Here is a 22,050-nt window from a genome sequence, read left to right as displayed (position 1 = left end):
TACAGTCCATGGTGTCACAAAGAGTCCAACAGGACTGAACGCTAAGCACAGCACAGTACCCCTTTGATACAGGTACTGTGGTTAGCTCCTGCTTGGAAAATTGTGTGTCAGGGTCAAACAACTAGTCAGGGGTGGAGCTGGAATTCTGTACAACCTAGTTTTAAAGCCTTACCAGCTATCCTGTACTTGCTACTCTTGGATAAGGTTAGCATGGAGAAGGAAAATTAGAATATTATTGCTTCACTTACACTGAGCAAATCGTTTTTGATTCTTGAAGTTTCTTTCCAGTCTTTCGAATTTTAACAAAACTGAAATCAGACAGTACATATTCTTTATAGTTTGCCTACTTCATTATAAGGATGTACTGTGACTTTTTCTCATGTCTTAATTTTTCTAGATTATAGTTTTAGTGCCTTAGAGAATTCAGTCATAGGCATGTGCCTTAATATCAATTGTGTGTATGTGCTGTGCACGTGTGTGGATGTGTACAGTCACTGTCAAGTTTGACTCTGCAAACCCATGACTATAGCCCACCAGGCTGCTCTGTCCATGGAGTAATTTTCCAGGCAAGAATACTGGAGCAGGTTTGCCATTTCCTCCTCCAGGGGATACTCGCGACCCAGAGATCAAACCCATGTCTCCTGCATTGGCGTTGGCAGGTATCACTGTGCTACCTGGTTATCAGTATAGTTAGCTAATTCCTTATTGATGAGTGTAACATGGTTTAGAGGTAAAAAGAAATCTCTCAAAAGTATTTTAAGAAGGAGAAAAGAAGACTCTAATACAGGGAATTGAGTAATTGGTATAAAATCATAGGAAACAACTACACAAAAGATCACAGTGAAACTGAAGACTTGAACAACTCTATATACATGGTAGATCTAACACATCTGGAATACACCATCCAATTTCCATCCGGTGGAAATTAAAAGAATCATATTCTTAGTCAATGGGACAATTAAGAAATCACAAGAGAACTTAGAAAAAACATTGAGATGAATGAAAATTAAAACAACATACTGAAACTTACTGGATGCAGCAGAGGCAGTCCTTGGAGGGAAATTTATAGCTGTAAATGCCTATATTGAAAAAATAAGAAAAATCTCAACAACCTAACCTTCCACTTAAGAAACTAGAAAAAGAGCAAACTAAACTAAAAGCAAGCACAAAGAAGGAAATAAAGGGACTTTCCTGGCAGTCTAGTTGTTAAGACTTCATGCTATCTCTGAAGGGGGTGCAGGTTTGATCCCTGCTCAGGGGCACTAAGATCCCACATGCCATGTACCAAAGAAAACACACAAAAAGCAGCCACCTAAAAATATGGCAGGTTGAACAGACTCAGACAATGGAGAACTTAGAAGACAGGAGTGATATGTGTGCTCATTGCTTTTGGGGTGTAGTTACTCCAAGGCTTTCTCAATGCAAAGAACTTGAGAATATGTGTACACACACAGACACATATTTACATCTACATTTCTTCACCTACTTTTATATGTCTTAAATTATGGATTCATATTCTTAAATCCAATTCCAACCCAACCATACAGGTTTCATTCTTTTGTATTCATAACTCCTCTCTGCCACAGTGAGAAACATGGTTCCAATAGGGATAATGTACATTGACTTGTTTGAACAAGTCTCCTGTATGTAAGCAGTTTGTCATCTGTGCTGACTCCGTTCCTCCATATATACATCTCTCTATTCTTGAGAATGTATTCCTCATTGCAGATTGCCCCCACCCATATAAATAACTTCCTCAGACTAAGTGTCCATCATTGTAGACACCCTCCTTATCCCACCTGGTCTGTAGCATCCCACATATGTTGCTTTTCCTCATTGCAAAGCCTGCCCTGAACCACAGTGCAGAAAAGAACTAAAATAGCAGGGCTGAGATTGCTATCCTCTGAAAGGCCTTGCCAGTTTGGCCCTTAGTTGGCATCTGGGAACTTGGATTTGTTCTTCCCTAATAATGGTTTACTGTGCTTAATGGGGATAGGCCTAATGTTTTCACAGATGTCATAATAATGCTGGAGGAATTAAGCACATCCTGTGTAACTCCATTGGGAGAGGACTCTTCAGAGCCAGTCTTTGGTTTCCTCTGGACTTTGCACCATACCCTTGTTTCCTTTGCTGGGTAAGAGATGCACCATCATCAGTCTGCCTTAATACTATACAACTTTATGTACGATAAACTTATTTCAACATAATTCCATTTACTGTCCTCTCCCATCCTTTGTGCTATTACTGTTATCTACTTTACTTCTACATATATTATAAATACCACACTGTAAACTTAAAAAAAAAACTGATAGGTATTTAGAAACATAAAGGAAAAATTATCTTTTGTATTTACTGACGGTTATATCATTTCCAGGTATGACCTAAATCAAATCCATTAAGATTATACAGTGGAAGTGACAAATAGATTCAAGGGATTAGAGCTGATAGACTGCGTGAACTATGGCTAGAGGTTTGTATTATTCTACAGGAGTGAAAGTGAAGTGAAAGTGAAAGTTGCTTAGTTGGGTCTGACTCTTTGTGACCCCATGATACAGTCCATGAAATTTTCCAGGCCAGAATACTGGAGTGGGTAGCCTTTCCCTTCTTCAGAGGATCTTCCCAACCCAGGGATCAAACCCAGGTCTCCTGCATAGAAGATGAATTCTTTACCAGCTGAGCCACAAGGGAAACCCCATTGTATAGGAGGTGGTGATCAAAACCATCCCCAAGAAAAAGAAATGCAAAAAGGCAAAATGGTTGTCTGAGGAGGCCTTACAAATAGCTGAGAAAAGAAGAGAAGCAAAAGGCAAAGGAGAAAAGGAAAGATATACCCATTTGAATGCAGAGTTCCAAAGAATATCAAGGAGAGATGAGAAAGCCTTCCTAAGTGATCAATGTGAAGAAACAGAAAAACAATAGAATGGGAAAGATCTCTTCAAGAATACTAGAGATAGCAAGGGAACATTTCATGCAAAGATGGGCACAATAAAGGACAGAAATGGTATGAACCTAACAGAAGCAGAAGATATTAAGAAGAGGTGGCAAGAATACACAGAACTATACAAGAGATAATGACCCAGATAACCACGGTGGTGTGATCACTCACCTACAGCCTGACATCCTGAACTGCGAAGTCAAGTGGGCCTTAGGAAGCATCACTATGAACAAGCTAGTGGAGGTGATGGAATTCCTGTTGAGCTATTTCAAATCCTAAAAGATGATGCTGTGAAAGTGCTGCACTCAATATGCCAGCAAATTTGGAAAACTCAGCAGTGGCCACAGGACTGGAAAAGGTCAGTTTTCATTCCAATCCCAAAGAAAGGCAATGCCAAAGAATGCTCAAACTACCACACAATTTCACTCATCTCACATGCTAGCAAAGTAATGCTCAAAATTCTCCAAGTGAGGCTTCAATGTACAGGAACCAAGAACTTCTCGATATTCAAACTGGATTTAGAAAAGGCAGAGCAGCCAGAGATCAAATTGCTAACAGCCATTGGATCATAGAAAGAGCAAGAAAATTCCAGAAAAACATCCACTTGTTTCAATGACCATGCTAAAGCCTTTGACTGTGTGGATCACAACAAACTGGAAAATTCTTAAAGAGATGGGAATACCAGACCACCTTACCTGCCTCCTGAGAAACCTGTATACAGGTGAAGAAGCAACAGTTAGAACTGGACATGGAACAACAGACTGGTTCCAAACTGGGAAAGGAGTACATCAAGGCTGTATATCGTCACCCTGCCTATTTAACTTATATGCAGAGTACATCATGCGAAATGCTAGGCTGGATGAAGCATAGGCTGGAATCAAGATTGCCAGGAAAAATATCAATAACCTCAGCTACGCAGATGACTCCACCCTTATGGGAGACAGTGAAGAAGAACTAAAGAGCCTCTTGATGAAGGTGAAAGAGGAGAATAAAAAAGCTGGCTTAAAACAACATTCAAAAAACTAAGATCATGGCATATGGTCCCATCACTTCATGGCAAATAGATGGGGAAACAATGGAAACAGTGACAGACTATTTTCTTGGGTCCCCAGATCACTGCAGATGGTGACTGCAGCCATGAAATTAAAAGACGCTTGCTCCTTGGAAGAAAAGCTATGACATCATATTAAAAAGCATATTAAAAAGCAGAGACATCACTTTGCCAACCAAGGTCTGTGCCGGGAGCCATCTCCTGGCATATTGCATATTGAGTGCAGCACTTTCACAGCATCATCTTTCAGGATCTGGAATAGCTCAACTGGAATTCTATCACTGCCGGGAGCCAGCGTGAGGAACTCCGCCCGTGGCAAAGGTCATGAGGAAGGAGGCTCGGCGTACGCAAAGGTGGGATCGAGCCTCAGGAGTCCCCCTGGAAATTCTCGAGCATCTACCCCCAAAACCAGAGTCTGCCTACTTTCCGCTTTGTGCTCTCACCTACACCTCTGACTTTACAGGGGTCTGTCCCCCACTACCTCTCTCTGAAAAAAAGAGTTAACTTACAGCTCCAGTTAATAAAGTTCCTGGGTGTGATAGTGTTTCAACCTACAAACTCCTTTGCAAGTCCTCTAGCCTGCCTGAATAGGTTTTTCCGGCCACATGTGATTGCTCAGAGCCTCCCAACTGTGAGAAGCATGAGATGTTCTAAACTGTCTAAATACAGATTCCTTTGAGCAGTTAAAAGATTGATTAGAAATTGTATTGGTGAAGGGTTTTTCACTTGTTGGGCCAATGTTTGCTGCTAAGTCTCCATATCCCTTACCTGCTGTGTCCCTGGCAGTGTATTGATGAATATAATTGGTGTAAGTAGTAGCTTTAATGTTTGTAACCTGGGACCCTTGAGTTAATTCTTTTTCTTGTTATAGCCCACCACACCTTTGCCCTATAGGAATGCAACTTTAATGCTTTTGGAGGGTGGCACTTGACTAATCACCTTTAGAGAAAAATAAGTTTTCTGAAGAAAGGGTTTTAAAATGTTAACAGGCCTCCAGGCCAGAAGATGATGCAAATCACCTAAACTTTTGCATATGATAAGTTTGCAGGAAGAAAGCCTGGCTTACTGCATGACTCTACCCCTTTCCCCATTATCCTCTATGCATAACTTAAGGTATAAAAACTACTTTGGAAAATAAAGTGTGGGCCTTGTTCACCGAAACTTGGTCTCCCCATGTCGTTCTTTCTATCACCTTCTGGTTGAATTTTTCCTCTGAGGCGGGGAAGCTCATCAAGCCTACTAATTTTGCCTGGGCTTCTAAGATCTGACCGGGGAGGCCTTAGTGTTTCCTCTCCTTCGGGAGAACAGGAGGACGCCTGCGGCCTTCATAGGTGACGTAAATTCCCTGCTTTGGAATTTTATTCAGCCTCTTTTCTTCACTGAATTTTCCTACTGAGCTATCCTTATTTCAGCCTCTTTTCTCCACTGAATTTCCTCACTGAGCTATCCTCATTCTATTACTCTTTATATCTTTGATGAATATTTAAATAAATAGGTCGCCGATGCCGTCTCTCCTTTGAATACCCTGGATCAGCCGGGGCTGGACCCCAGCAGGTCTGTATAGTCAAAAATAGGTTTTTCCAGTAGCAACGTATGGATGTGAGAGTTGGACCATAAAGAAGGCTGAGCACCGAAGAATTGATGCTTTTGAACTGTGGTGTTGGAGAACTGCGAGGAGATCCAACCAGTCTATCCTAAAGGAAATCAATTGTGAATATTCATGGGAAGGACTGATGCTGAAGCTCCAATACTTTGGCCACTTTGGGAAGAAATGACTCATTGGAAAAGACCCTGATGCTTCGAAAGACTGAAGGCAGGAGGAAGGGGATGACAGAGGTCGAGATGGGTGGATGGCATCACTGACTCAATGGACATGAGTTTGAGCAAGCTCCGGGAGATGGTGATGGACAGGGAAGCCTGGTGTGCTGCAGTCCATGGGGTGGCAAATAGTGGGACAAGACTGCGTGACTGAACGACAATATCATTTCCAAAGTCCTTAAATCCTTCCTGGAGATGTGGATTCCTTTGGAGGATTCCTTTTCATCAGCCCAAAGAATTTCTTAGATACTTCCCCTGGTGGTCCACAGTGGTTAAGACTCTGAGCTCCCAATTCAGGGGGCCCAGGTTTGATCCCTGGTCAGGGAACTAGATCACATGCCACAATGAAGATCAAAGATCCCAAGTGCCACAACTAAGACTTGGAGCAGCCACATAAATAACTTTTTAAAAACAGTCTATTTTAAAGAATTTCCTATGTCAGCCTGCTAAGAACAAATTCTCTTACTTTTTGTACAACTGAAATGACTTTTATGTATTCTGAACATTCTATTTTTTTTTATTAATTTCATTGTCACTTTATTATTTTTTTTTTTAACTGTCAACCAATGGAGAATGATGAATAATCCGTAAACACACCAAAATATTATAGAGCAAGGAAAATGAACTAACTCAAATCTACCTAGTTAAATTTCAAAAGAAAATTCTTAGTAAAAAATAAAAAACTGACCACAAAGGGTTATGTACATATAAATGATACCATTTGTGTAACTTAAGAAAACAGGTTAGTTTACATCATTTTTCTGTAATATTCATTGAGAGAAACAGAAGGCAGAAGAAAGGGAATAGGAAGAGGAGGGGAAAGGAGAATTTGGAAAGACAGAATAAGACAAAATATTAATATTTTTGGGTATAGATCAGATAGTTGGCAAAACTGTAACCTATGGATCAACATTCTAAGTAAACACAAAATTTTAGGTTAACTTTTATTTTTGCACTTATTTTTTAAATTGATGTATAGTTGAGTTCCAGTGTTGTTGATAAGATGGTTGGATGGCAACATCAACTCAATGGACATGAGTTTGAGCAAACTCTGGGAGATGGTGAAGTACAGGGAAGCCTATTGTGCTGCAGTCCATGGGGTCGCAATGAATCAGACACGATTAATCGACTGAACAACGTATGTTTCAGGTGTATAGTCAAGTGATTTCAGTTATATATTCTCTTTCAGATTCTTTTTGATGATATGTTATTGTAAGATATTGAATATAGTTTCCTATGCTACACTGTAGGTCCGTTGTTCACCTTTTTTTTTATATAGTATTGTATAATTTCTACACTTTAAAAATGTCACTCCATCATTTCCTGGATTCCACTGTTTCAAATAAAGTTACCCACCATTTTTGCTTTATTCAAGTGTAATGTCATTTCCCTTTGCTGGCTGCTTTTGATATTTAATTGGTTTTGTGCATGTGTGTGTGTTTTGCAAAGGATGTACTCAGATGTGATCTTTGTTGCATTTATTCTGCTTGGAGTTCACTGAACTTCTTGGACCTGTAAGTTGATGTCTTCCAACAATTTTGGGGAATTCCAGGCATTACTGCTTCAAATATTTCTGTTGCCCCATTCTCTCCCAGTCCTCTCCTTTTGGACCTCAAAGTACATGTACATTAGACAGATTCTGTCCCACAGGTCTGAAATCTCTTTCTTTCTCTGTGCTTCACTTTGATCATTATATTAACTGCCTTCCTGTTTTCTTATCTCTGATGTACCCAGTTTACTGTTAAGCCCACCCAGTGATTTTTCAAATTTCAGACACTGTCATTCATTTCATAATTTATAATCACAGACTTTCTATTTGCTTTTCAGTTTCTACTTTTCCGCTAAGAATCCTAATCCATTAATCCATCATTTTCCCTTGTAAATTTTTTAATGTATTTTAAAGCTGTTAAATAATCTTCTGTTAATTCCAAAATAGTCATCTGTGTTTCTGCTTCCATAGATTTTCTGTTGATTATGGATTATATAATTTTTCTTTATATGCTTATTATTTTTGCTGGGCTTTGTGAATTAATATGTTGTAAAGGCTCTGGATTCTGTTTTAACAATGTTTTATTCTGGCTAGCTGTTAAATTACTAATGGATAACCTTGATGTTGTGAAAGCCTGATTTTAAGCTTTGTTTCAGTGAGTTTCTTCCAGTTGTGCCCAGAGTTCTAAAGTACAGCCCTTATTCTAGGATGCTGTCCTTCCTCCTAAGCCATGGCCCTTTCTGGGTGTCAATGGAAAACCAGAGTGTTTACTAGACCCCTCTTACTGGAATTTGAATTTCAAACTCTATTCGTCCAGCAACTGCTACAACTACTCTGGATTTCAACTATTGCTTTCTCCTGGATTCTTTTGACTGTCACACTGCACAGGTATAATTTCAGAATCCAACAAGCTTTTGAAAAGAATTTGCAGGCAGATTTTGGGACTTAGATCTCTCCTTTTCAAAATTTCCCTCCCAATTTCACACTGTTCTAGAAGCACTAACTGACTCCTCAGCTCATTAAGACTGTCACATTCTCCTTGAATTCTATTTCCAAGCACACTGCAGATGCTGCAAGTGGCTCTCATGGTGAAACCCAGTTAATGTGGATTTCTTCTAGTATATGATTTTGTGCCGGTTTTGCCCATTTTTGACTGCTCTCTAGTCTTCTAATCACAGCTTTTTATATCTTGTTCAGAGTTTGTAATTGTTATTGGCAAGAGTCAGTTCAATACAAGCTACTCTTTCAATACCAGACTACAACCTCTGAAATCTCAAAAAGTTTCAAATAAATTAAAGGCAAAATAAAGTTTATAATTTATTTCCAATCCATTAGGATAAAAACTCACTTATGCAGCTGAATCTTTTAATTCATTTCTTCTGAAGAAAAGTACAAAAGTCCAGAGTAAAACTCAGACAAGTATTTGAAGGAAAATTCGTTGACTCAAAGTCCAAAAACAAACTGTAAATGGTTCATTCTGCCAAAAGAATTAGTTTTTGTACAAAATATAATGAATTTTACACTATAAACAAAGACTGCTGTATATTAAATTAGAGTTCTAGTATCTGCTTTTCCTCCAATTCTTTCCAAGCACAAAGCATATCTGCAAGTCAGAAACCTAATAACCCCATTTGGCAGACTGTCTTAGAATAAGCTTTTACCCTTAAGATATCTGGAAAGAGAATACTGATTCTTTCCATTGGCTCAAAGTCCAGTACATCAGTAAGTTTTAATTTAGTTTACAAAACTCTGCCATAGTAACATGAAGAGCACACTAAGGTTTAAACATTACCTTTTACTAAATAATATGACACAGAGCTCAATGCAAAATCTACAAGGTCACAATCTAATATTATTTCTGAAATCCTCAGCAACTGCTATCTTTATTGAAAAAGATCAAACCAAAACCTTACACGTCCTACCATATAATTACTCTACTTTTATGGCCCTTCTATGAGAGAAACACAGCTTAAAATAAAACTTAGGTCATGTAAGTCAAAGAAAATTGTTCTCTAGCACTAAGTTCAATTTCAGACTTGATCAGGAAATTAACTTCCATAGATGGATGTGCATACAGTACTATAATTCTGACTCAATGTTTATGACAATATTAATTTATGTAACATGTGAAGTCTGTTATCTAAAACTTTTCCCAATAAATGAGCTACAATTAATGTATATAATATTATGACAATTTTAAAGGAGTTTGTAGTTTAAAAGTTGTAAGTTTAAAGCACATGGACTTTTAATACAACTTACTACTCATCAATAATCTTTTTCCAAATGAAAATTTAAAAATGAAATTTTATGAGCTTTATTGAAAATGTTTTAATTTGGGATGTTCATCATACTTATTGTGTATATTTTCATCATCTTTCATTATCAGTATTTTATAATGGATGCTATAATGTTTGAGACCTTAAAAAGATACTACTCATGACCTAAAATATCATGGTTTTGGCTTAAAATTTTTTTTTCTATTTATCTCAACCCTCATTTTTATTATCCAGGGAGTTCTATGATTAGAGGAGACATGATTTAAGTTATAGCTACAAACAGCATATAATCATACATCTTCTACATTTAGATAAATCTTTAAGATAAGAAAGAGTAAAGTTAAGAAGTATGGGTTTCTTCATTATAAAATTCTTATCTAGTGGGGGAAAGTTAACTTTAATATATTTTCTCAAAACCAAAGATATTTTTCCTAAAAAAAAAAAAAAAAATTTTGTTACTACTATAAAATTATTCTTTCCACCCATGACATTTTACATAAAAGCACCAAAGACGATTTCTGTAAACAAACTTTTAACCAGTAAACTAATGGCAAATATCCATTTGCCTTTATTACAATATTTAGAAGGCCTTGATATGAGTCTCTACTTCCTACAAGGACATTTTTATAACAAAAACCTACACATACAAACAAGAAATGGAATTACTGTACATTTTTGGGGAACAAAAGGCAGATTAACAGACTAAAACTTTTTAGTTAACAAAGTGAGCACAAGAAACCTATAAAATGTATGCAATGTATAAAAATTCAGTAATTTTTTAAAGTTTCATTGGAGGGATTAATAAAACATGGTAGATCCACTGGCTTGTAATTATCCTGTAAACAGTAAGGAAGTAATAAGCAATAAATTAGAAATGTCTTCACTCCCAGTATTTCCCTTCTCTTGCACAGGAACCACTTTCATAGTGGTTAAAATTGGCTTTCTTAAATATTAGAATAATTCTAGCAGAAAATAAATTCCATTAGGAATAAGTTAACAGTCTACAATAGATTTCTGACAAACATATTAGAAAAAAAATACTACAGATCACAGGAGGACTGGTCTACATATTATATGACAGAGTATCTGAAAACTTCAAAATTTCTCCTTCTTTCACTAAATTTGTTTTGTTTTGTTGCTATCGTATTGCTCTCCAAATTATTTGGTTGAAAGGTAATAGAAAAAATAAAAAGTGAAAAGAAAACATTTTTAATGTCTGTAGATGTATGAAGAAGAAAAAAAACCTTCAAAATTCTTTTTCCTACTTCTGTTACATAGGAAAAAGTTTCATTTGGCACACAATTTGTAAAAAGAAAAAAAAAAGAAACAGAGTGTTTGGCATTCCAATCACCCATAGTAAAGACAATAGTAGGAAATGAAAACAGGAAAAATGACTATTTTAAGAAAAGATGTCAGAAGACAAACCACCAAAGGCTCTGTGTCTTCTACCATTCCCCGTCTCTGGAACACTTTCATCTGCAACATAATATACAAATTACTATTTACATTACGATTACGTTGGTAAAGAAGACCAGATTCAGTTTTTGTTGTGTTCTGACTTACAGTGCCCATTGGGATAGCCATGACCATCAAGCCAAGAAGGCCTTAAACAAAAATATTCCATTTGCATTGTATACTTTATTTAAATTTATTTTATGGTTCATCTTCTGGGGTGCACAAGTAATTGTAAGACTCTGAAAAGTCCTGTAAACTTAGGCTGACTTTCTGTAGCTGATAAAAGTATTCATCGAAGATGGTATGTTTTTCTCTTGAAAAGTAAACATTCTGCAGGCTTACACAGTGGTATCTCCAAAGTCCTTGTTCCAACGTATGTATGCTTCTAAGGTTTGAGGGCTCACACTGCGTTTTATCTTTTTTAAGGATTCGGTGAAGTCAGATAATCGAATATTTCTCATCTAGATTTAAAAAAAAGCACACAATACAAATGATTATCACATATACAATAGCTGACCCAATGGTGGCTAAAAATGCTTTATTAATGTGAAAATATATATAGACGTATTCTTAGAAAATCATGTCAATCATCTTATTTTACATATTAGTATATATTAGGTACGTTTCCTATTTAAGAAATCCTACCAAATAATATACTTTCATTTCATGTGTTTGGCTTCTTAGGTATTAACATTTTAAATCCCAGTATTTTCCCACTATAAAAACAAAACACAATCATTACAGAAAACTAGACAAAATATTCACAATCAGAAAAAATAAACACAATCCCACTACTCAGATATACAACCACTATTTGGGTTATCTCCTTCCAATTTTTCTTCTGCATAGTTTCATGAAATTTTACATTCTCAAGTCTCACTCACCACAAGCATACTCTAGCTAAATTCACGTTTCTCAGAAAGGGAAAAGGAGTTAACAAGATGCACATGGGACTCTGAAGGAAATATTGCTCTTAATACAACATGGAGGATGCGTATGTCTAAAATTTTATTATTATTGCTTGTAATACATTTTCATATTAATTTGGTCTTATTTTCTGAGACTTTTAATTGGTTTTGAGAATACAGAATAAAACAAAAATGAGTTAATAAATACCTAATTTTTACCTAAGCATTTTTAAAAGACAAAATGGAATCTGGCACAAAGTGGTCAATTAAAAATTATCACATATTTACATGTATATTTTGCCCCCAAATAAGAAGTTAAGAACTGGAGACAAAATTTCAACTGATACTTATCTGTATTTTTTTTAATTTACATTTTAAAATTTATTTTAAATTTTACTTATTTATGGCTGTGCTGGGTCTTCATTGGTGCCTGAGGGCTTTCTCTAGTTACAGAGAGTGGGGGCCACTCTTGCAGGCCCTAGAACATGCAGATTTCAGTAGTTGTGACACACGGGCTTAGCTGCTCCCCAGCATGTGGAATCTTCCTGGGCCAGGGATCAAACCCATGTCCTCTGCATTGGCAGGTGGATTCTTATCCACTGAGCCACCTGGGAAGTCCTAAAATTTATTTTTAATTGGAGGATAACTGCTTTGCAATGTTGTTAGTTTCTGCCATACATAAACATGAATCAGCCATAGGTATACATATGTCCCCTCCTCTTGAACCTCCTTCCCACCTCCCAGCCCTCTAGCACCAAGTTGAGCTCCCTGCGTCATACAGCACATTCCCACTGGCTACTATTTACGTATGGCTATGGTTTTTCCCATGGTCATGTATGTATGTGAGAGTTGGACTGTGAAGAAGGCTGAGCACCGAAGAATTGATGCTTTTGAACTGTGGTGTTGGAGAAGACTCTTGAGAGTCCCTTGGACTGCAAGGAGATCCAACCAGTCCATTCTGAAGGAGATCAGCCCTGGGTGTTCTTTGGAAGGAATGACGCTAAAGCTGAAACTCCAGTACTTAGGCCACCTCATTGGAAAAAGACTCTGATGCTGGGAGGGATTGGGGGCAGGAGGAGAAGGGGACGACAGAGGATGAGATGGCTGGATGGCATCACCGACTCGATGGACTTGAGTCTGAGTGAACTCCGGGAGTTGGTGCCTGGCGTGCTGCGGTTCATGGGATCACAAAGAGTCGGACACGACTGAGCGACTGAACTGAACTGAACTGAATGAATATGTTTCAATAATACTCTCTCAATTTGTCCCATCCTCTCCTTCCCCTGCTGTGGTACACAAGTCTGTTTTCTATGTCAATGTCTCTATTACTGCCCTACCAATAGGTTCATCAGTACCATTTTTCTAGATTTCATATGTATGTATTACATGGTATTTGTTATTCTCTTTCTGACTTATTTAGCTCTGTAAAACAGGCTCTAGGTTCATCTACCTCACTGGAACTGACTCAAATTCGTTTCTTTTTATGGCTGAGTAATATTCCATTGTATGCTGCTGCTGCTGCTAAGTCACTTCAGTCGTGTCTGACTCTGTGCGACCCCATAGACGGCAGCCCACCAGGCTCCCCCATCCCTGGGATTCTCCAGGCAAGAACACTGGAATGGGTTGCCATTTCCTTCTCCAATGCATGAAAGTGAAAAGTGAAAGTGAAGTCGCTCAGTAGTATCCAAGTCCTAGCGACCCCATGGACTGTAGCCTACCAGGCTCCTCTGTCCATGAGATTCTCCAGGCAAGAGTACTGGAGTGGGCTGCCATTGCCTTCTCCCATTCCATTGCACATATGTATACAATTTCTTTATCCATTCATCTGTTGATAGACATCTAGATTGAGTATATTCTTTTTATTACTCTTATAAAACCCAATCTAACTACTTCATATCCTCTCTAATATCAACATTGCATAGATTAAGAAAATCAGTAAGAAAATAAAATGGATTTCCTTGATCTCTATAAAAGGTTGCCATTATTTAGTATTTACATATTTTTAAATTAGGGCTTCCCTGGTGGCTCAGATGGTAAAGAATCTGCCTGCTCTGCAGGAGACCCAGGTCAGTTATTTAATGGACACTTATACAGTAGAATTTCATGGACAGAGGAGCCTGATGAGCTACAGTCCATGGGGTTGCAAAGAGTTGACCATGACTAAGTGACTAACACTTAGTTAATGCAGTATTCACTATTGCCAGACTTTCAGTGCTTTATAAACATCAACTCATAAGCCAGGACTAATAGCTAAAAGCTGTTACCAAGTTATTAATATTAAGACCATTAGGTTAAAAATAAATTGCATAAAAGTATACATTAGAAGCAAAAACTTTAACAATGTAACCAGACACACATTATTAGCGGAATGATCACAAAAAGGTACATTATGTTATTTTTTATAATTCAGTAGTTTTAAGTTTTAGTACTACCTAAAATTTAGAGACTTCTCTGGTGGTCCAGAGGTTAAGAATCCGCCTTTAACGCAGGGGACACAGATTCGATCCCTGGTTAGGGAACTAAGATCCCATAGGCTGCAGAGCAACTACTAAAGCCCGTGTAGTCTGGAGCCCATGTGCCACAACTACTGAGCCCACACACCACAACTAGAGAGTCTGTGCACCACCATGGAAGATCCCACAGGATGCAAGGAAGATCCACGTGCCACAATGAAGACCCAACAGCCAAATAGCTACATAAAATTTAGTTTAAAATAATGAAATGGCTTACATATTTTTAAAATACAAGACACAATTCAAGTAGATATGTTACACTGTAATACTGAAATAAATGTACTGTTAGAATGAATTAATGATATTTTTAAAAATTTGCATTTTTAAGCTGTCATTGGAGTAGACTAACACCCAAACTAACAAAAAGAAAGCAGTATGCATTTTGACACACAGTCATTAAATTATTCTCCATTAAAATGAACCCAGGTTCCTAAAGTTGCTGATTCTAGTCTTGGGATAGGCAATTTCAAGGTGTGCCTTGCTCCCAGAAGGCAACAATGTTTTTCAGAGTTCTACAGTAGAGTTGAGAGGACTCATCTTAATATAAAAGCAGATTTTGCTGGCCAAGTGTGACCCATTAAACATAAAATTAAATTGATTTACAGATGTGGCAGGTATCTCCTGCTGTGTCTCCTAATGATTCCATCTCTTGTTATATATGCCCTTGTGGAATCCCTTCCCCTGAGTATAGACTGGACCTAAGCACAGACTACAGCAAAAGTGATGAGATGTGACTTCCATGATTAGGTTATCAAGACTATGCCTTCCATCCTGCTGGCACTCTCTATTCTCTTCCTGGCTCACTGGCTTTGATGAAGCAAACTACTATGTTGGAGAGGCCTACGTGACAAGGAACAGAAGGTGGCTTCCAGCCAATAAACACAGAAAACTGAGGCTTTCAGGCCAACAACACAAGAGGAAATTAATCTGGCAAAAAACAAAACACAAAAAAACACATGAGCCTGGAAGCAGATCTTTCTAGTTTGAGCCTTATAATGACCATAGCCCCAGACAACATCCTGATTACAGCTTTGTAAGAAACTCTAGGCCAATGCCTTGACTGCAGCCCTCAGAGAGTTTGAAGTGGAGGATTCAGCTAAACTGTGCCCATGTTCCTTTCTCTGTGAAAATGTGAGATAATAAACACATGTCATTTAAGCTGCTAAATTTTGTGGCAAGTTTTGTTATATGGTAATAGACACCTATTGTCACAGAATTGCCTTGTTTTAAAATCATGACTCTAGAAGAGTTACTAAAAAAAGAAAACAGACTGAATTTATTCTTCAAGTAAAATAGGAACTATATTTAATTGAGTTTGTTCAATGAAGAAGAAAAATGTTGAAGTTTAGGTATACGTATAATTCTCAGGATGGGTAAAGCATAAAGGTTAATAAATCCACTATCAACAGAAGACAGGTTTCTTATCTCATGAAATAATTATGGACAGATTCCTAAGAATTTTTCCTATTCCCTAAGCAGCCACCCACTTGCTTTCATAAAATTTGTATAAGGTACTAATGAAGGTGTATCCAAGCATCCATTTATAGGTTTTTTAGTGGCCTTCCGAATGGTTCAAAGTGAAAAAGTATAAGTGTTAGTTGCTCAGTCATGTTTGACTCTTTGCAACCCTATGGACAGGGGCCTCCTCTGTCTATGGAATTCTCCAGGCAAGAATACTGGAGTGGGTAGCCATTCCTTACTCACAGAAAATGCCAGGGCCAAGGCGCTTGAGACAGAGTGAGGAATGCTTGCAGACATGGGGTTCAGTGGATTTTGCAGAAGTTGATTAGGAGTTAGCAGACAACTTCTTACTAAAAATTATTTGTCAGCTGATGGTTTTATTTCATTACTTATGGCCTTGATTAGCTCCTTCATTCTGTATGGTCTGTTCACAGGACAAAGACAGGCCTAAAGTGTCACACAATAGACCTTTCTTCAATTTTAATCTAGGGGGGCCAGGGTATATACATGAAATACCAAGTTTACCTGTCCTGAGTCCAAGGCAGGGAGAGTGGTGTGTGGGAAAGAAAGAATTCATGTACAGTGTTTATTTTTTGGATAGAAAAGCACATATTAGGTTTATTTTAAAAGAACATTTAAAAAATAATATATAGATAGGATACTGTTAATAATTTATACATAAGTAAAAAAGCCCTCAAGACACTTAGTACTAATATATCTTTAATTAGAAATATATGGAATCAAAATAATAAGTCAGATAAGAGGAACATGAAACTATACTTTAAACGTGAATTTTAAAGGTAACCATAGCTAAACACCAAAGTATATGATATGTGGAATTCTTTATTCCTAAAAAGCTTCATTCATACTCCAGGTAAACTAGACTGTTGAAATGGAAAAGTGCTGTGGTTGCAAGAAGTGTGAAGGCTTTCTTAGTAATGTAGCTGGCTAACCACTATGCACAAGATGCTTGAAGATAAGAACCTCAAATTTACATGGAAGCATGAAGAAAAAGGACAGCCAAAATGTACTCAAATTCAAGTACACTCATTCTCTATATTAAGATTTCACTATTAATACTTGGACAGGACTCTCTGCAATGTGTAAACCCCTTGCCATCCTCCAGCCCATGTTTCTGGGGGTTTTTGTTGTTTTTTTTTTTTTTTTTGAGTTCACACTCGAACTCCAGTGGAGTTCTCTTCTCTATTCTATGCCAAGAATGAAGTCTCTTTGGTTGGTTAGTAATGTCTCAGGTGCTATCTGAGCTCTGAGAGATAAGTTACATAATTTAAATCTGATTTAAAATGTCTGAATACATAGTTATGATCATTCTATATATCCAATTCTATATTTTGCAGGCAATTTTTTTTTAAAGTAATGCTTCAGCATCTCTTAAGGGGACCTACTATATTTTCAAGATGTAACAAATTATGTTACAATGGAAACTGTATTGCTTTTATAAGAAAGAAAACAAACATTACTGAAAAACTAACAGAATAGAACATCAAGGGGTTAACCTGTTACAAGCCATCTTTACAATGTATAGAATTCTCAAGTTGCCTATAAGTTTGTTTTGTTTAGTATTTATATAATGATTTGACAGAAAATGATTTAATGATTATATATAATATATTTTGTGCATTACCAAAGGACACCAAAGGAGACCGTCATTTGACAGTCCTCCATATTTTGAAATGAAGCAAAAGTAATTTTTTCTGGTTTCTAATCAAATTGGAAAAATCCAGACAAAAGATATGTTTTACAATCTACAGGACCAGACAAAAGAAAGATAATTATAAAATAGTTTACCTCACTGGCAGACATATTCTTCACTTGTTCTGGTTTCAGTTCTGTAAAATATAAAAATGAGCCACTTAGGGAAAAAAATGACTTCCAAGTTTAAGTTAACAAAGTTCAATAATCTAAAAGTATATGTTCAACATGAATCATTATATGAAGAGAAAAATAGATTAATAATAAGAGCACATACAATTTATAAATGCTTAGACTAATACTCTTTCTTAGGAAGGCATCGGTTTCTTCATATATGGCTCAAGAACAATAGAATCTATAAATCTGAAACTAAACTTAAAATAATGCAACTTCTTTACAAAAGTCATTAGTTGTTTTAAGCCAACAACTTTTTTTTTTTTTCAGAATAACAGCTAACATATCCCCAAAATACAAATGATTTATACATTAGCTAATGTTTCTGAGTTCACTATCTGAACAAGATATTATGCCTCCAACATAATGAAAGCTTGACTAAAATGCTTTACCCAGAGTTTCAAAATATATTCTCAAGGTTATATTTATTACTCTCTAAAGCAACAGTTCTTCGGAGAAGGCAAAGGCACCCCACTCCAGTACTCTTGCCTGGCAAATCCCATGGACGGAGGAGCCTGGTAAGCTGCAGTCCATGGGGTCGCAAAGAGTCAGACACGACTAAGCGACTTCACTTTCACTTTTCACTTTCACGCATTGGAGAAGGAAATGGCAACCCACTCCAGTGTTCTTGCCTGGAGAATCCCAGGGACAGGGGAGACTGGTGGGCTTCCGTCTATGGGGTCGCACAGAGTCGGACACGACTGAAGCGACTTAGCGGTAGCAGCAGCAAAGCAACAGTTCTTAACCAGTAGTCTGTTTGACCAGAGGAGGCAATGGCACCCCACTCTAGTACTCTTGCCTGGAAAATCTGGTAGGCTGCAGTCCATGGAGTCGCTAAGAGTCAGACACGACTGAGCGACTTCACTTTCACTTTTTACTTTTCGTGCATGGGAGAAGGAAACGGCAACCCACTCCAGTGTTCTTGCCTGGAGAGTCCCAGGGACGGCGGAAGCCTGGTGGGCTGCCGTCTATGGGGTCGCACAGAGTCGGACACGACTGAAGCGACTTAGCAGCAGCAGCAGTCTGTTTGACCGTGAGAGAGATACTCTGAAGTTGCATGTTCCATGTTCTACTTTGCCATCATAGCCAGTAATCTGAGTGCAAACCTGGGAGCATCACCCATCTACTTCCCATGCTGCCTGTGGAAAAGTAGCTGACAACATCTACTCTAAAGTGATTATCACCCTGAGTTTAACATAACCTAAGAATGATAGATGTGGTATTTCAGAATCAACAAATTACCTTGAATCAAAACAAAGCAATGAATGATATACTTTGCTGCAATTTTTCAAATAACATATAATAATAAAAGTAAAAACATCTATTTATATGTTTCCTTATACACATTAATTTCAAGTGATATTAGAATACTGAACTGAAAAGAACCATAAAATAGATAAGAACATTTTCCCTTTATTATTCTTTTTCACTTGCTTAAAAAAGCTCTCTTATTCTTGAGGGGTTTTTATTTTTTTTTGCTGCCAATCTACTATCAAGTTGCAAAATCTGCTGTCTAGAACAAGGCTCACGGTACAATGATCCATGGACTGTTTTTATATGGTCTGTGAGCTAAGAATGGTTTCACATTTTCTGTGTTGTGGGGGAAAAAAAAAGGGTAGGGGAGGAAGGAGAAGGATGAGGAGAAGGAAGAAGAGGAGGAAGGAGGAGAATGGAAGAGCAGGAAAAGGAAGAGAAAGAAGAAACAGCAGAAGCAGTAGCAACAGCAGCAGCAGCAGAGCTACAGAGCATGTGTGGCCAATGAATCTAAAGCTTTTCTCAGAAAGGTTACTTAACCTTAAGTCTAGAAACTCCGTATCAAGTTTTAATCAAGTTTTCCACTGATTCAGCTTTACTGCTTTCCAGTGAATAAAAAAGACTTCTCAATAATGACTTCTTAAACTTCTGAATGGTGTAATTAACAGTTCTAAATGTTTCAAGCTCTGGAACTCCTACCTCGGATAGGACCCAGTGCTGCATCCTTTGCCAAAGCTGTTAGATCACTGCCTGAGTATCCGTTGGTCATTCTGAGAATAAGAAGGAAGAAAGAACAAGTTATTTTTACCTTTTCAGATTTAAAATCACCACATAATAAGAGGGTAAAACCCTAAAAACCCTGCTTGTCATCAAGCAGACAGCTCTGTGATTTGATTTTTAAGCGCACAGGAAGGCCCACTCACTAAAAACAAAACAACCTACTGGTTCCTTATAATGCCTCAAATTTTCACCATTAGAATCAATTCCTTTTTATTTTTTAATCAATTTATTTTAATTGAAGGATAATTGCTTCACAGAATTTTATTCTCTGCCAAATGTCAACATGAATCAGCCATAGGTATACATATGTCCCCTCCCTCTTGAACTTCCCTCCCATCTCCTTCCCCATCCCACCCCTCTAGATTGTCACAGAGCCCCTGTTCAAATTCCCAGAGGTATACAGCAAATTCCAATTGGCTATCTATTTACACATATAGTATTGTTAACTTTCCATGTTACTCTTTTCATATATCTCGCCCTCTTCTTCCTCCCCCACCCCATGTCCATAAGTCTGTTCTCTATGTCTGTTTCTCCACTGCTGCCCTATAAATAAACTCATCAGTACCATCTTTCTAGATTCCATATATATGTGTTAGTATGTGGTGTTTATACTTCTCTGACTCACTTCACTCTGTATAGTAGGCTTTAGGTTCATCCACTTCATTAGAACTGACCCAAATGCATCCCATAAAAGTGGCTGAGTAATATTCCATTGTATATATGCACCATAGATTCTTTATCCATTCATCTGTTGTTGATGTTCTAGCTATTGTAAATAGTGCTGCAATGAACACTGGAGTACATGTATCTTTTTCAATTTCAATTTCCTCAGGGTATATGCCTAGGAGTGGGACTGCTGGGTCATATGGTGGTTTATTCCTAGCTTTTTAAGGAATCGCCATTCCATCTTCCATAGTGGCTGTATCAATTTACATTCCCACCAACAGTGCAAGACGGTTCCCTTTTCTCCACACCCTCTCCAGCATTTATTGTTTATAGACTTTTTGATGAGGGCCGTTCTGACCAGTGTCAGGTGGTATCTCATCATGGTTTTGATTTGCATTTCTCTAATAATGAGCAATGCTGAGCATTTTTTCATGGGTTTGTTAGACATCTGTATGTCTTCTTTGGAGAAATATCTGTTAAGGGTCTTTTTCCCACTTTTTGATTGGGTTGTTTGTTTTTCTGGTATTGAGTTGTACGAGCTTCTTGTATATTTTGGAAATTAATCCTTTTTCAGTTGTTTCATTTGCTTTATTTTCTCCCATTTTGAGGCTTTTCTTTTCACCATGTTTATAGTTTCCCTTGCAATGCAAAAGCTTTTAAATTTAATTTGGTTCCACTTGTTTATTTTTGCTTTTATTTCCATTACTCTAGGAGGTGGGTCATAGAGGATCTTGTTTTGATTTATTATGTCGTCAAGTGTTCTGCCTATGTTTTCCTCTCAGAGTTTTATAGTTTCTGGTCTTACATTTAGGTCTTTAATCCATTTTGAGTTTATCTTTGTGTATGGCAATAGGAAGTAGAACCATTCCTTTAGATTAAGGTATACTGCATCTCCAGGAGACTCCATTAAGTTGTAAATATGTGCCCTGGAGGTTACATCTATAAACCATTGCTGGCCAACTGACACATAACTGCAATTACTTCTCTATAGATTAATGAGTCTCTATCTAGACCAAGAACTGCCTTGATGGAATGAGGGGCAATCAAGGAAGATTTCTTCATCTGTAGGACACCGTACAGGACAGACAGGGTGAAGGAAGGGTCTGGGGTAGAAGACACTGGCAAAAAGAGGTACACCTGAATGGGATGCCACGGTGGGAACACCTGGGCAGCCAAAAGATTATTAAAGGGAACTAAGAACTAGGGAAGTCAAGAGGAAGAGGAAAATAGAACAGGAAAAAAACATTTACTTATCGTGTACTCTGTTAAATAACTGCAGAAACATTATTAGCAGATTTTTTACTGGAATAACAAAGAAGGCTCTCAATATTTCCAAGTACTGAATTTGTTCTTTTTTCATAGGTATCTGGGAACTCAAAGAGTTTTTACTATCAATACTAGCTATTCACATTCTTGTTGAATATTTTAAATTACTTTTTGAGTTTTTTCCAATGACTAAAAATGCATGAGTGCATCTCCTATATTCAGTTTCTACTTAATACACCACTTACTAAAAAAAACTTGAAGACGTCAAAGTTTAAAAAAAATTATGTGTAA

The 22,050-nt window shown here is 37.4% G+C and overlaps 1 protein-coding gene across 4 annotated transcripts in view; it reads right to left on the bottom strand.

Annotated features, from left to right (window-relative positions):
• Positions 1-8,641: 8,641 nt before the first annotated feature.
• The window catches only part of SPAST (spastin), a 56,462-nt gene continuing 43,053 nt past the window's right edge, over positions 8,642-22,050 (bottom strand). For all 4 annotated transcript variants that reach the window (XM_061432004.1, XM_061432006.1, XM_061432002.1 and 1 more), the window contains 3 exons: positions 19,747-19,817; positions 17,716-17,756; positions 8,642-11,485 (listed from right to left, as the gene is read on the bottom strand). In XM_061432004.1, coding sequence (XP_061287988.1) covers positions 11,363-11,485; positions 17,716-17,756; positions 19,747-19,817 — 235 coding nt within the window. In that variant the 3' untranslated portion in view covers positions 8,642-11,362. The remainder of the gene's footprint in view (positions 11,486-17,715; positions 17,757-19,746; positions 19,818-22,050) is intronic.

The sequence above is a fragment of the Bos javanicus genome, chromosome 11 (genome assembly GCF_032452875.1).
Source record: "Bos javanicus breed banteng chromosome 11, ARS-OSU_banteng_1.0, whole genome shotgun sequence".
Taxonomy (NCBI): Eukaryota; Metazoa; Chordata; class Mammalia; order Artiodactyla; family Bovidae; genus Bos; species Bos javanicus.
The sequence above is the reverse complement of the archived record's forward strand: the minus strand, read 5'-3'. Positions and strand labels throughout refer to the sequence as shown.